The sequence below is a fragment of the Panthera tigris genome, chromosome B1 (assembly GCF_018350195.1).
Source record: "Panthera tigris isolate Pti1 chromosome B1, P.tigris_Pti1_mat1.1, whole genome shotgun sequence".
Classification (NCBI taxonomy): Eukaryota; Metazoa; Chordata; class Mammalia; order Carnivora; family Felidae; genus Panthera; species Panthera tigris.
The window spans coordinates 78,781,869-78,798,336 of NC_056663.1; the positions used below are offsets into that span (position 1 = coordinate 78,781,869).

Here is a 16,468-nt window from a genome sequence, read left to right on the forward strand (position 1 = left end):
ACAAAAAACTGTACCTAAAATATATGGTGAAAAGAATTTTTTTCATGATTTCTAGGACTATCAGTAGCAAATTATGGTCATGTAGGCAAGCCCTTTCTCAGTTTTTAGATTGTCAAATATGATTTGATCTGTGTAACATCTACTAAAGTCAGTGGCCATTTGTGATGCTTAGGTTCAAGGGTACTTCTAGAAAAACACATCCCTTCTGGAACGTCACTTAAGGTGACAAACAAAACACTGAGTTAGCTTTTAACTCTTACTAGAGTTGGCCATGTACAATTAATAGAGAATTGATGAATGTCATAAAGACCACTGGGATACCACTCTCTGGCTCACTAGTCCAGAAAAGCAACATTCTCCAGCAATTCCTAGACCAAAGTGACTGAGTTCTGCCCTGGCTGTAAATAAGTAACGTAAATACTATAACAGACATCAGAACTGCAGCTAGCCTAATGGTCCTTTTATGGATACATCTTGTTCATCGGTTAAGGAAAAATCTGGTAAGACTATGAAAAAAAATGTATATCATACACTGGAATAATTTGGATCTTCAAATTGAGTTCATTTTTATTTTAATTAAGGTTGGGGGGGAACCTGTTTCTGCATGTTATTTTTTAGGGAAATAACAAGCCTAAGACAGGGACCATCTGTTAACACTGACCACTTAACATGATGTTACATTTATTTGGACATAATAATGTGGTTTGCAGCATCAGATGTAAGGTCTGGTCTTTCAGATCGGCTGTGATTGTGCGTGCACCACACCACTGAAATTATTTCACTCTCTGTGTAAGACTGACAGTATTACAATGTAATACACACACACATTCCTAGGGGCAACTTACAGAAGTAAGAGCAATGTTAGCAAACTTGCTTGTGACGTCTTGAGGCTCCAGGGAGCCTGGCCCCGAATGAGCCTTGCTGGGTGTTGTTGGTATCTATATTTTACGAGCAACTCACAGTGTGTGAAATCCATTGGACTTACCTGTTCTCAGTGGCTACCAGATATTTATTTAGCACTGGCGTAATTTGGGATCTACACACATACAAAAATCAACCACAGATGATTATCCAGGAGAACACGTGCCTTCGAAGTGATGAGAGTTGCCTGTTGCTTAATCCACGGGCTAACGTGAAAAGTTCATTTTTGTAGCTCCTTACTAAATAAAGTGATGTTTGACACCCCTGAAAGGTATTTAGGTGACCAGGGTACACTTTAGTGCAATATTGCTAAAGAATTGTAAGTTAAAAAATGTCACTGTACCTTTCATAGACTCCTGTAGTTGAAAGAGCTGGGGACCTTTTATGCTTTGGCATTTATAAAACCAGCCAATGTGAAGGGATTATGTTTATTAAATGTAAATTCTTGGAAAGAGAAAAGAGTGATAAAGGTAGTTGTATTTTCCCTTCTCCCTCAGGGTACCAGAACTACAACAGACAGACCTTTGAGGAAGTGTTTCTGACTGACTTTCTGAAATTATGGTTTATTAAAGAATTTTTACCCTTACTGCTTTTAAAAAACATTTAGCACAGCCTGCAGTAAAAGTACATACAGTAAGACTAAAAATCCATCAAGACACAAAAAGGTGAAAGGCAAGTAGCAGAAACCGAGAAGAAAAGAGATTATTTTATGTATTATAAAAGAAGAAGAATGAATGAAAAGCCCGAACCCTAAGAGAAGCTACTTAATTAAATGCACATCCTAGTTTCTTAATCTCAATCAAAGTACAGCAGATAGGATCATGGGCTGCAGAGAAGCCTTTTTGTTTCTAATAGAAATATTTTCAATTGTGATAAAAATACTCATAAAATTTACCACCATAACCCTTTTTAACTCTATAGTTCACTAATGTTAAGTATATTCACACATTAGGTAAATAAGTCCTCGTTCCTTCCTTCCTCCAGCCCCTGGGAATAGCCGTTCTACGTTCTGTTCCTATGAGTTTGACTGCTCCACATACCTTATATCAGTGGAATCACATAGTATTTGACTTTCTGTGACTGGCTTATTTACCTAACAGAATATCATCGAGGTTCATTCATGTTGTAGCATCTGTCAGAATATCCTTCCTTTTTAAGGCTGAATAATATTCCATTATATGGAAATAGCACATTCTGTTTATCCATTCATCTGTCTAGGGACACTTGGACTGCTTCCACATTTTGGGTATTATGAATAATGCTGCTGTGAACACGGGTGTACAAATGTCTCTTTGAGACCTTGCTTTAAATTTCTGCAAAGATTCTTTAAGTAGAAGTTAGCTTGTGTTCTGTCTGTAGATAGCCACAGCATGAGAAGTCACAGGAGACATTCGGGCTAATACTTAGAGCTCCTGAATTCTGCAGATGCCCATAGTTTGGAATGTTTTGTAGCTTGCGCTTATCAAATATTTACCTGTAACAGAACAGAAGATAAATATGATTCCAGGATTGCATTTAGTTTGGGTCAGTAATTTCCCAAATCAACTGCCTCCAGCTAGACCTCCAGATAACTGAATGACTAAGCTTTTCATATACTTTTTTAGTAGTGTCTTGGTAAACCGATACTTGAATACCAAAACAAGAGTGTTCCTTAATGGCCAGTGGCCAATAGGTTCAAAGGACTATCCTCATAATGTAAAATAAGGCAATACTGTTAACATAATAATGGCAAGAAGGCATGGGTCCTATAGACACAAAAGTTGTTCCGATTATTTACTAAATTAAAAGCAGGCAACTGGCATATGAATCATTTAAATTGTGAATGTCTTTAATACTCTGATTATAATGGGACTTTTTCTAATTCCCACTGTTATCATGAAAGTGAATTCCATTTTCAACCTCAACTTCTCTCAAAAAGCCAGGAAAAAAATATTTTCTAACTCTTGAATTATTCACTTTTGTTCCAAGTTATTAATCAGGTTTGGAGACATTAGATTATTTTAATATTTTAAAACTATTTCCAAATGACCATATGATTTTATGGACGTTCTAAGAGAGAACCAGATGAAGTTATAGCTCTGAATAAAATTGGTTTCTTAGTTTGAGAAAATTACAAGTTTGCAAAACTATTGAAATATTTCTTTTATCTTTTTGAAGTGTTTTTTTAAAAATATTTTAGAACTATTATTCTTGTCGATTTTATCCCAAGGTCTTTGGAATCGGAACAGGGTCTCTATGCCCATTTTGGTTATTGTATTTATTTATCCAAAAATAGAGTTCATTCTGTTCTGCAAATGAGATGTTTATAAACGGATGACATGTGCCCACTGTGGAGAAGGCTGTCAGTTATTCAGTCCTGACATTCACTTTAGTACAAGGATGTTGCCGACATCAGTAATCTCTTACTGGCTTTATATTGGTTCAGTGTTCAAGGGTGACTTTTGCATTTACTTTTATGTTTTAGGAGCATTATACAAATTTTGTCTTTTCCCCAAAGTTGCTCATGTATTTTTACATTACTGAAAATGAGGTAAGATTATAAAATGAATAAAAGCACGTAGCAAAGAGTATTTCTGTGAAGTAATATTGTAAAATTAATACCAGTATCATGCCAAAAAGATTGTCCTTGTTTCAGCTTCTGTGGATGTACATTTCTGTGCATTTAATCTAATTGTGCAAAAATGATGTGCTGTAAAATGTGTTTTCAAGATGGCCTATTTTCTTGAGATTTCAAGCTATATTGAGTACCTGGTACTCTTCATTTGGAGAACTCAATTTCATGCAGTGGAAACAGCAGCGGCATTTGTAAACACAAAATCTTCCCACATAATGGAGGGCAAAGGGTAAACAAATGAGCGTATGTAATAACAAAACATATGAGGTACCAAATATCTCTTCATAGTTGTGAAGAGATGCTCTGGAGAAAACAGCTAAAAACTGTTGGGCCACTGGCAAGTGCGGAGAGAGATAAACGGCCTGAGTTTGAGATGGAAAACCTGGGGTTGGCTCCGGGCTGCATCGTGTACCTGCATTTCCTTATCATGAGCATGAGATCATTCTTCACAGGGCATCGTGAGAATTGGCAAGAATAAGTTTAGCCTTGGTGTACAGTAGGCAGCCCATGCATGATAGCTACGAAGACCACAGAGGTTATTCAGGTAATAATAATACCTCAAGAAGGAGTTAAGGAGATGCTGTTCAGACTGAAAGGGCAAAAAAATAAAAATAAATGCTTTCTTTAGGTGTGCACACATTGATCTTCTAATCTGTCTTCTGGTAGAATCTGAGGTCTCTCTTTAACCTTAAATCTGTGCATGGATGTTTTGTCAACACATCTGAGAACAGAAGCACTTGAACACGGAGGTGTTTAGTCCTCATGTTCTTCTCCAGGCACGTTCCTTTCACCTTCCTTCCTGAAAATCGGCACTCTCTCTGGTTTTTCTGCATTATCAACCTACATGTAGAAATAATCATGATAATACAATATTATTTTCCTATAAATTCATTTTAAAAATTTGATTATTGCTTGGTTTGTTTTAGGCAAAATGATCTTGGGTCTCTCAGAAAGCATTTTATTCTCTTATACCAAAAAAACAAAAGAATATAAAAGTTGTACAGTACTTTATAATTTAAGAATTTCCAGGGGCACCAGGGTGGCTCAGTCGGTTCAATGTCTGACCTCGGCTCAGGCTCAGGGGCCTGCTTCAGGTTCTATGTCTCCCTCCCTCTCTCTGCCCTTCCCACTCATGCTCTCTCTCTCTCTCTTTCTCTCTCAAAAATTAATAAAAATTTTTAAAAGGTTAAAAAAGAATTCCCATATAATTGATTCCTACATTTCTGCAAGGTTGAAATTGTTCTTAGTATCCCAGTTTGACATGCAGTAAGTCTGGGTCTCAGAAACAGAACCATCGCAGACTCACAAAGCCAGCACCCAGAAGGGCTCATGGGCTGCACGTCTCCTGACCCTCCTGAGGTGAAGCCAAGGATGGCTGTGCTGTCTCCAACACAAGGTGGCCTGAGGAATCAAATGCATAGAGTCTGCTTTTTAACTTGTATAGTGTCAAATGCATGTTGTGCTGTATTCCATGGATATCCTGATTTGTAATCCACTCCACCCCATTGTACAACCTAAATCTCTCCTCTTTCTTTTTTAGAAAGTTTTGAAGAACTTCACAAATGCCATATCTATCTTACTAGACATTTGATCTTCCTTTGTGTAAGTTTTCAGTATCATCTTGCTCTAATAGCATCATCATATGCAAATCTTCATTTGGTTGTCTTCACTTTTTTCTTTCCTTCTCTCTCTCATTCATTCATAGAACATACATTGAGCAAAGATTGACACATGACACTTGGCTCTCATATTCTGTTTAATATTCAGAAAGGTTAGCCAGACATGGATCCTGCCTTTAAGAATCATAATCGTCATAATGGGGGAACTGAATTGAGCCTTCTTTTTTCCTCTAAGCACATAGAAATTCTGCATTTAAAAAAGAAAGTCTTAGAGGGGCGCCTGGGTAGCTCAGTCAGTTGAACATCTCACTTCAGCTCAGGTCATGATCTCGCGGTTCGTGAGTTCGAGCCCCGCGTCGGGCTCCGTGCTGACAGCTCGGAGCCTGGAGCCTGCTTTGGATTCTGTGTCCCCCCCCCCCCCCGGCCAACCTCTCTCTCCGTCCCACCCCTGCTTGTGCTCTGTCTCTCTCTGTCTTTCAAAAATGAATAAACATTCAAAAAAATTTTTTTAAGTAAAAAAGAAAGTCTTAGATATATAGCAAGCTTAAAAGGGGGAACAAACAGGTGCAAGAAGAGGGAATTCACAGCCAGAGTGGTTTAACTTGGACCCAAAGCTATAGCTGGCGCACAGACTAGTGGATGTAGATGAATGCTTTCGACAGGGGGGGTGGATATTAGGACACGAACAGGAGACAAGAACATAGACTCTGGCAAGGCTGGGGCCTAAAGTGGAGGCTCTTGTATAAAGCCACAGCTCTGCAAAGATTTCACTGTCTACTAATAAGGACAGTAAAACTCAACACACCAGCCAGCAAGCCCAGGGACATGGCAGAGAAGCTGAAAGACATAAGAAACACAAGCCTGTATCACATCAAATGTGGAGTCTAAATTTAAACTACGCAAGTCTTGCAAAGAGCATGTAAGCTAAGACATTAGCATAAAAGCTTGTCCAAAACAAGTGAAATGTTTATACCCCCAACAGTTATAAATGCTGAAACTTCCCTCAGAGTCCCTTCCACAAGGCAATGCCCCGAGGATTCACCCAGGCCAGAACAGTGCTCAGACACGCATATTAGCATCCCAGTAAATTGAACACCACCACCAAAAAATCTGAAGGCAACTAGGAAACACACATGTTAAAAGTATTCAGGGATGTAGTAAGTAAAGATGTAATTTAGGGAAAGAATATATAATAACCACAAAGTAAGAAGTACCTTATGGAAAATAACAGACGTTTGAGGAAGAACTAAGTAGTTATTTCTAGGCATCTACACATGAAAAATGTTGTCATTAAAACACTGTAGACATTAAACATATCAGACACACAAAAAATATGTATAGTTAGAAAGTGAATCTGAGAAAATCACCTAGTTACAGTCCAGAGAGATAAAAAGATAGAAATATGAGAGGGAGGTTGATATGGAAGACATAATGAGAAGATCCAAGGCCCTACGAATAGCAGTCCAAAGAGAAAAAGTAACAGGAAAGGGATAGGGTGATACTTGAAGAAACAACGTAGAAGGACATTTCGGAATTGAAGAAATACCTACATCTTCAAATCAAATAAGGATATTGAGTTCTGAGCAGGACTTAGGTCCTTCATAATGAAACTGCAGGCATCAAATAAATGGAGTTTTTGGTAAGTTACCAGAGAGAAAATGGAGGCTACCTGCATTAGAATGACAACTAGCCTAACAAGAAATCTCCCCAAAGCAGCTGCTATTAAGGCCCAGCTACAGTGGGATACTATCTTCAGAGTATTGAGGGAAAGTATCAAGCTGGAAAATCTCTAACTTTTTAATTTTTTTTAACATTTATTTATTATTGAGAGACAGACACAGAGCATGAGCAGAGGAGGGGCAGAGAGAGAGGGAGACACAATCCGAAGCAGGCTCCAGGGTCTGAGCTGTCAGCACAGAGCCCCGCAAGGGGCTCAAACTCACAAACCGGAAGATCATGACCTGAGCTGAAGTCGGATGCTTAACTGACTGAGCCACCCAGGTGCCCTTCTAACTTTTTAAAGAATGAAGATAAAATAAAGGCATTTTCAGACAAATCAAGACTGAAAGATTTGAACTTTCAGTGATTGACCGCTGTTGAAAGAATTATGAGAAAATATTCTTTAATATGTAAGAAATCGAACCCAGAAGGATGGAGTGAAGTACAGGGAACAATGGGGACCAAAGAAACACATCAAAATGAGACAGACGGTCATGTGGGTTTGAAGAGAGATGGGCTGATTTCAGGGGAGATGTGAAAAACGGTGTAATGTAAATTCTAAAGAGCAGTAACATGGAGGACTAGAAGCAGTAGACCAAAGGTATTCTACTTGTTTGTGTGTTTCTCATGGAAAAGCTATGGATTAACTTTCAATTTTTAAGTATACAAATTCACAACATAATTAAAGAGTAAAAATAAAATGTGTACCTTCTGAATCCATTTCTGGAGCACAGGGGGATTTTTTTTTTAATGTTTATTTTTGATAGAGAGCACAAGGTTGTGGGGGGGAGGGCAGAGAGAGAGGGAGACACAGAATCCGAAGCAGGCCCCACACTCTGAGCTGTCAGCACAGAGCCTGTCCCGTCCAGCGCTTGAACCCACGAGCTGTGAAATCATGACCTGAGGTGAAATCTGAATAACCCCTTAACCAACTTAACCACCCAGGCACCCTGCAAAGGGGGATTTTTTTTTTTTTTTTAAGCCGGATCAATTCAGTGAAAGGAAGGAAAGTGGCAAGAAAGAGGGAAAAGAGGAAAGTTAGAGTAATAGAAAAAAAATCATAAAACATCAGTAACCTTGATAAAGGAAAACAGATTAAACTAAGTTGTTAAAATACACAGACTCTCAGATTTTTTAAATCCTTTTTTTTTTTTTTTTTTTTTTTTTTTTTTGCTCTTGGTAAGAGACCTGTGAAACATAATTAGGTTCTACCAGGGAAATTCTAAAGAGAGAGCAGAAGAAAATAAGAGACAGGAAAGGAGAAAGGAAGAAACAAAATTAATATCAGAAAAAAAATTTAAGGGGCGCCTGGGTGGCGCAGTCGGTTAAGCGTCCGACTTCAGCCAGGTCACGATCTCGCGGTCCGTGAGTTCGAGCCCCGCGTCGGGCTCTGGGCTGATGGCTCGGAGCCTGGAGCCTGTTTCTGATTCTGTGTCTCCCTCTCTCTCTGCCCCTCCCCCGTTCATGCTCTGTCTCTCTCTGTCCCAAAAATAAATAAAAAAAAAAAAGTTAAAAAAAAAAAAAGAAAAAAAATTTAAGGCAAAAAAAAATACTAAGAATAAAGGTAGTGTTGCTTAGTGATAGAAGGGGAAAAAGATTAACAGTAACATGGATAAAGATATGGAGAGACACATCACCAAACAAGAAACCCAAATGGTCAAAAAGCATTTGAAAAATGTTCAGCGGACTGGTGTTAATGGGAATGCAAGTAAAAGCACCAATGGGACTGTCCTTTCAACCCCCATCAGTTGGCAACAAATTTTAAATTAGATAATGAAAAGTATTGCCAGGGATGTGGAATAAAAGGAAATTCTTATCTCTTACTGGTTGGAATGGAGGCAGCAGATGTGTGCTGATCTGTGACTCAGCAATTCTGTCATTGTGTATCCTAGATTAATGCACAAGGTATACCTTGGGCATCATCCATGATAGTGATAAAGAGGAAACAACCCAAGTGGCCATTGGCAGTGGGATGGATAAGTAAATTGTAATATATTCAAACAAACAAAACTTGCATCAGTGTCAATGAATTAAATTACAGTTACCTGTGTTAAAATAGATGCATCTCAGAATTACAACATTGAATGAAAATAAGTTGCAGAAGAATGTGTGTATCTAATCTCAAATTTACATAAAACAAATCAGGTACTGTATGCTGTTTTTACAGATACATACATGTGGTAGTAAAATATGCACATCTGAGAGGAAACAGTAGATCCCCCAACGTGCGCGAGTGCCCTTCTTGAAGGAAGATGAATGGGAACCAGAAGGAAGACAGAGCAGGCTGTAACTCCGCCATGTTTAATTTTTAAAGATCTGAAGTAAATATGACCAAAAAAATTAGCATTTATTTACATTGTTAGTTCTGGATAGTGGATACCTAGGCTCCTGCTATTTGTGTGTAGTGTGTGTGTGTGTTTAAAACATCTATTTAGGGGCGCCTGGGTGGCTTGGTCGGTTGGGCATCCGACTTCGTCTCAGGTCATGATCTCACGGCCCATGAGTTCGAGCCCTGCGTCGGGCTCTGTGCTGACAGCTCAGAGCCTGGAGCCTGTTTCAGATTCTGTGTCTCCCTCTCTCTGCCCCTCCCCTGTTCATGCTCTGTCTCTCTCTGTCTCAAAAATAAATAAACGTTAAAAAAATAATAATAATAAAATAAAACATCTATTTAATTAAGAATACCTTCCAGCTTCTGGGAGACAAAAGACATATAATAATAATGGAGAGAAAATGTTCTGTGTTCCATTTTGGGTTCTGTGCAGGTGGCTTTCAGAGTTGGGATCAAAGGGTTTCTGCCAGTGAGGGGAACCCAGGAATGCATCCTGGGAGCTGTATCGCAATGTTGCTGTCCCACAGACCCCTACCTGCCATCAGTCACCCTTGGAAATCTATCAGCCATCATTGACCTTTTTTTCTGTTTCTTTGGCCTTTGTCAAGTCTGTTCCCATTTTTCACTAATAGTCTCTTTTTCAGTTATTAAGTTCTGGTCATCATAAAGCAATAGTTACCCAGGCCCTCCCAAAAGATTTATGACTTTGAGAAAGAAAAATCTTAAAAATGAACTGATGCTTTGCTTACTTCTCATGGAAAGGGACAATGGTGACTTCTGTTGTTACATAATATAGATGTTTAGGGAAACATTTGGATTTGGTGGAGGGAGAAGATTGGTTGTTTCCATGAAAATGTGCATATATTGCCCCAAACCCCCATCTTGCTTTTTGCCTTTATCAGAAAGATTCTATTCAAGGTTCTCACATTTAAAAATTTTGTCCAGTTTCCTTTTGGAATGTACTGCTGGAAACAGTTAACCGTCGTGTTTCATGACCTCCACGAGGATGGACCATGTGGAGACAGGACTGATCATCACTGTCCTGTATTCACAGCATCTAATACAGTTTATCAAAATGCTAATAAGCACTTGGTATCTGAAAAGGAACAGAAGTTTGTGGGCTTTACCCCACATCACAATGGCCTCTCTGCTATATAACACAACACAGTCATCCTTACTCTTGACATAAAATTATATAATGCGACCCTTCGAAAAAGTTCGGTTTCAGTGCTTCTGATACATGGTTGCAGGGTACTAGTAAATGGGATGGCAGTGTTGGCCTAGAAGCAGTTTGCCAATCAGTGTGAAATCTAACTTGTCTTTCAAATACGTATCTGCTCCATGTTGAAGCCTTTCCAAAGGAAAACTCTGAGTCAGATCTCTTATTAAGCTGCCTTGGGCCACCAGTCTGGGTTTGATCATGAACCTTGTATTCTCAGACATTTTCTTCATTTCCTTTGCAGAGAGAAGATGCATCAGTCCGCCATGTACGAATTGTGCCAGGGGATGCACCAAATCAGCCTTCAGTTTGTTCGACTGCAGCTTACCTTTGAAGAATACACCATAATGAAAGTGTTGCTGCTGCTAAGCACAAGTAAGCTGATGTCCACTTGGGCCCTTTTTCTACATTATTCAATAATCTTACCTTTAGGAGATGAGCCTGTTTACAGTGTCAAGTAGTAGGTATAAAAAATTTTCTGGGGCGCCTGGGTGGTTCGGTCGGTTAAGCGTCTGACTTCAGCTCAGGTCATGATCTCACGGTCTGTGAGTTCGAGCCCCACGTCGGGCTCTGTGCTGACAGCTCAGAGCCTGGATCCTGTTTCAGATTCTGTGTCTCTCTCTCTCTGACCCTCCCCCATTCATGCTCTGTCTCTCTCTGTCTCAAAAATAAATAAACGTTAAAAAAAAAATTAAAAAAAAAATTTTTCTGAGGAGATGGGAGAGGGGCTTTGGTCTTTAGTGAATGAACTAAGTTACATGGAGAGTATGAAGCCTTGGGTAAAGAAGGAGCATATTCCTTCATCCACCTAACTACTAAATAAATATTAAGTGTCTGTTATATATGCATGGGAGGATTAGGCAGATCAGGAACTACAGGAGTGAATGAGGTGCAGTTTCTGCCCTCAGAGAGTTTTACTATAAGATAGATTCAAAGATAATTTTAATACACTGCAGAAAGGGATACTCCAATCATTACAGAAGATAAAAGAATGTCGTGATGGCTCAAAAAAGGGAGAAGCATGTTTTGTTCTGGGGACCAAGGAGCGAGTCACGATGAAGCTGAATCTTGGAGAACTTGGCAAGGATAATGAATTGGATATGAGGTCTGAGATGGCATTCCCATGAGGGGATGATGTGAGGGATTGTGGAAATGTGGGAAAGCATACCCAGGCAATAGAACTTGGTTTTGGAAAAGTTGTTTTGCCAATTAAGTTCTAAATTTCTATCTTCTGTATTAATTTAATTAATTTTTCAAGGGGTATCAGGCTATATTTGGTTGGAGAGGAGTGGGGAATAAGGTTGGGGTGTAGGTTGTACCAGAATATTCAATGCCTGTAGAAGACACCTGACCTTATTGGGTGGGCGGAGGAGTGCAACACCACAGGCTTTGAGCAGTGGGATGACGTGACTTAAGCTGTGTTCTGTGTTTTTATGAAGATGTATCTGGCGCTAGATTAGATTAAAGGGCAAAGTTAAGGGGAGGCTGAGAAGCAAAGAGAATTTAGCCAGCTTAGAAGCACAGAGACCTGCTGTGAGCTGTTGAAATAATGACCTAAATGATGATGGTATGATGGACAGGAGCAAATGGATTCAAGAAACACTGCAGAACTGGCAGCTGACTAGAAGAGGAAATAAAAAGGATATGGATCAGAAGTGACACAGGTTTTGAGCATGGAGAAATGACTAAGATGGCAGTCATACCATTAAGAGGAACATGTTTATGTTGGGACTCAGAGAAGATTTGCTGGAGTTTTATAAACTGAGTTCTGTTTCAAATGGGTTAATTTTCAGATGTATCCTAATAGGCCAAAAGATAAGGAGAATTGGGGACTGGAACTCAGAAGACAGATTTGGGGATTGAGATATGAATGTGGAATTATCCTCATAGAAAATTGTCATCTAAAGTAAAATGGGGAGTGGGGTTGCCAGGGCAGAGAAAGAAGAGGAATGATCCAGTTGACTTACATGAAAGGAAGATGGCAGGACCAAAAAGACAGAGATGGGACTGTCAGAGAAGCAGAGAAACTGGGATCCACGTACTGGTTTCCAAAAGGGGCTTGACTAAGAGCAAAGCTTCCCCAAGAGAAAACTTGAGAGCTCAGAGAGAAGCCTACTAGAGTTGACCATTAGACATCGAGCAGCTGCCAGATGGTCAGGGACTTGCAGATTGATGGGAAGTTTTTCTAGGCTTCTGGAACCAAGTATGAGAGAAGAGAGGTTGATGACATAAGGTGCCAGAGAGACAACACAGGACAGGATTAGCCTTGGCAAAGATGTTGAGTACTTCTTCCTTGGGCAACAACACAGACATTTTCAAACTGAGGGGATAGAACTTGAGTCAAGTTTACATCAGATGAGAGCCAGATGAGAGCGATGGCAGGAGACAGTATGGAGAAGAAATGTCTAAGGCAAGTGCTGTGGCCGCTGGGGAAACAGAAATGTTCTGGATGCCAGGGCGAATGACACGGACTTCAAGGGATGAGAGATTGTTGAGTGACCACCTGGAGGCAGAAAAGAGAATCCAGTGCCTGCCCAGCACCACTCCCCGCCACCTTGGTCCATGAATCAGGGACATGGGAGAAGGGGCAGTTTTGAGTAGAGACATTGGGAGGAAGTGGCATCACTAGCCAAGGACAGAAGGGGTAAGAAGAGATGTTATTTTCAGCAAAGAGGGACTGGATCTGAGGAGGAGTTAGCCTGAATCAAGTAGTGACGAGCAGGAAGAGGGGATTGCCACAGCGACTGTGGATAAGCGTCTGCTTCCCTATGGTTAGCACCTTGCAGTTTTTGAAGTGTTCATATATTATCTAGTTTAATGCTTCACACAACCCTCTGAGATTGATAGCCCCATTCTAAAGTTAACAAAAAGGAGGCACACAAGTGTTTGTGTTCAGTATCCTCTGCGAATTAGAACTCAAACCCATGGATTTGGACTTCACATCCAGTGTTGTTCGTGCTGGCCCCCAGAGCAGGGCGCAAAGAGTGCAAAGGCAGGCTGGTGGCATAGGAGCATGGCAGGAAGAGTGGATTGGTTAGTGGGCCAGACTCAGGCTCCCAGGAAGGGGGCAAAACAGCAGCCTGGTAGGGAGGTGGGACCAGCACTTCACAGCTGTGTTTTGTTTGGCCTGCACAGGAATTTAGGTTGCTTTTGGCCTTTTGTCTTGTTTTATTTTCATTGAATTTGATCGCCCAGGGCAGGGCATGCTCTCTCCTGTTTGCCGCAGGCCTTACCATTCCTCACTAATTACACTCAGGCAGTCTCCTGTAGGGTTGTGTTTGCAACCCTCCTCTGCAGGGTCAGTAGAACCAGGCTCTTTCTCCCCGCTCTGTCCTTCCTCGAGATTTCTGATGTTCCTGATTTATCCTTTTGGAATATAACTGGAATCTATAAGTTCGGTGACCATGATTTTATTCCCCTTTCCAAGCAAGGTCATTAACCATTACTGGCTTGAAAAATGTTTTAGATTGATATAGATGTAGGTATAGATATAGACATAAATATATAGATAGATCAAATGGGTGATAGAATTTAAATAAAGTATTTTTTTCTAAAAAATGCTCATGATACCAATTCTTTACAAATCCTGACTACTCAATCTTAATTGGTGTCTTATCCTTTTATACCATTTAATCAGTCAGCCTTTAATCAATTCTGATACCATTTTGAAGCTACCCGAATTAATTTATTAGCTTCCAACTAGCTCAATACTTTCAATTCTGGGTTTTGTAGATGCTGGAAAAGCAAAATAAAAAGGCAAGAAAACATAAGTAAAGAATTGTATGAATCATAGAGCTGCAGGCTTTAGTAAGCTTATTTTGCTAATGTATGACAGAATGTGTGAAAATTGTTCTTCTTATTTAGGATGTTAAATTGTACACCTAATGTCCAGTGTATCAAGAATGTCTTTACCAATGACATTGAGAGAATCTTGTGTTCTTAATGCTTATGGAGGAAAGCAGACGACCCTCTATCCCAATTGTCTCTTTGCTCTTCTCCAGCCCATAGATTTTGGATGATTTCCAGCAGCCCTGCTGTATTTAATAAGTAAATTCAGAAAATCTGGGCCGACCTCCAAAATTTGAGGTTTTGCTTAAGTTCTCCTTATTTGTGGGTTTGCTTCAACTTCTAAAAAATCTGGCTGGGAAATTGGTACAATATATTTCAGTTACAGATAATATATAAGTAATATTTGACATAAGTTGTTTATAATCTTGAGAATTTCCGATACAGGACTATCCATATGAAGGTCTTGGTGGATTTTAGTGGATATACCAAATAGTAGTGAAATTTATTCACTCCATTCTAATTTTAGGTAGTTTTTTAATGTATAGGATGTTATCCATAAATATTTATACTGAAAAGCAAAAGGTTTACTCCATAACATTTTATAACTTAAAAAAATAAATGATAATCTGTGGGTGGGCACTGTTTGCAAAGTATTTGCAGACATTCAGTTTCTTTCAGAAAGTTTTAAGTTAACATTAAAAGTTTGGTAGAAAGTAGATCTAAAGTTTGACTATTAACATCCTGGTTATTACCATCCTTCATATTTTTTATACTTTTAAAACAAGGCTTTATTTTTAAAGAAAACAAACTATCTGTTATATAATGGATGGCATTTAACTTTTGACATGAATGTCAAATATTTGAAACCACAGCCACTCTTGTGGCAGTCTCGGGAATTTGTGCAATTACTATTAGGGATTTATTTTTTCCCCACAAAAATAGACTTAGATAAACCACAAACCAAAGCCTCAACAATTAAACTCGAGAAGACTGTTAACATAATATGTGAATTTAATTTGCAAGATAATCCATATTTTTGTACGGGACAGCCAGGGTTTAATTTGGAAGCAGCAGTATTTCAGGTTTCCAGGGTCCTCATAATACTCAAAAATGTACTTAGCTGTTCTAAAGGGCTGATGACCCAAGTGAATCATTATTTATCCCAGTTATGATAAATTAACAAACATGCTGTATAATTAAGAAGTGAAAATAAGAGCAGTTTCAAACTCAGAACATTAATTTCACAAGATCAATTTTCTTTAGATCTTCATCTCCTAAAAATAAAGTCCTAAGTGATTTCATTTTTCAAAGTTAAAGCATGCATATCACTATTGGCTATAGTAGAAAGAAAGCAAACACGAAAGTAGATTTTCAAAGGGAGTACTTTAGTTTATACTCTGCCCTACATACACCTCCTTCCAGGCACAGGAGCGCCTTTCCTCTGTAAAGTGCTTTCATGTGTGTCCTGGGACAAAGCATCTCCCTTCAGCAGGTCACAGAAACACTTGATACGTTTCCAAGCCCTGAATCCCAAATAAAAGTAAACACCAGCCACCACACAAAAGAAAATGTGATGCTTCATTTTCCACATCATCACAGATAAGGTGAACGTGGTTTATTCTCCGAAAAGTTTTCGATTCTGCCTTGCACGCAGAGCCACCGCTGTGTTACTCCTTTGCACACGCAAACCAGTGCACAGCACCACCACCAGGTTGTCTGGAAGGCCACGTGACCATGCCCAACTGCTCATAGGATCCTGGTACAAAGAAGGTAGAAAGCACTTCTCAGCATGCCTGGCCTCCCCCTTGGTAGATGGCCAGTATCCCCAAGTGTCTTTGATATTTGAATATGGATATGGAGATGTTGCTTTCTAATTCTAGCCCCGGCTTAGACTGTTGGTGGCTCTTCCAGTTTTCCTGGAAAATCAAAGTGTATTTTCTTACCTATGAAGTACTTGCAAGTTAGGATTCATAAGAAACTTTGATGACAGGGCACAAGGCAGTGTAGCATTGTGGTGATGAGGCAGGCTTTGGAAATTGACCTAGGTTTCTGTTCCTTCTCAGCCATTTATTTATTGTGTTTCTTGGGCAGGATTAAACCTCCAGTCTTCAATTTCCTCATCTGTAAAATGAGAATAACGGTTATGTCATAAAATTGATGTCAAGAGCAAGTTAATATATGCAAGGTGTATATTAATATACATCCAATAAATAGCAGTTACTATTCTTTCATATATGGATGTGAACGAGAATTCGCCA

The 16,468-nt window shown here is 39.4% G+C and overlaps 1 protein-coding gene across 1 annotated transcript in view; it reads left to right on the forward strand.

The window, feature by feature from the left end:
• Positions 1-16,468, forward strand: part of NR3C2 (nuclear receptor subfamily 3 group C member 2) — a 345,322-nt gene that overhangs the window by 291,428 nt on the left and 37,426 nt on the right. Inside the window, exon 7 of the mRNA XM_007091751.3 lies at positions 10,666-10,796. Within this exon, the coding sequence (XP_007091813.1) occupies positions 10,666-10,796 (131 nt within the window). The remainder of the gene's footprint in view (positions 1-10,665; positions 10,797-16,468) is intronic.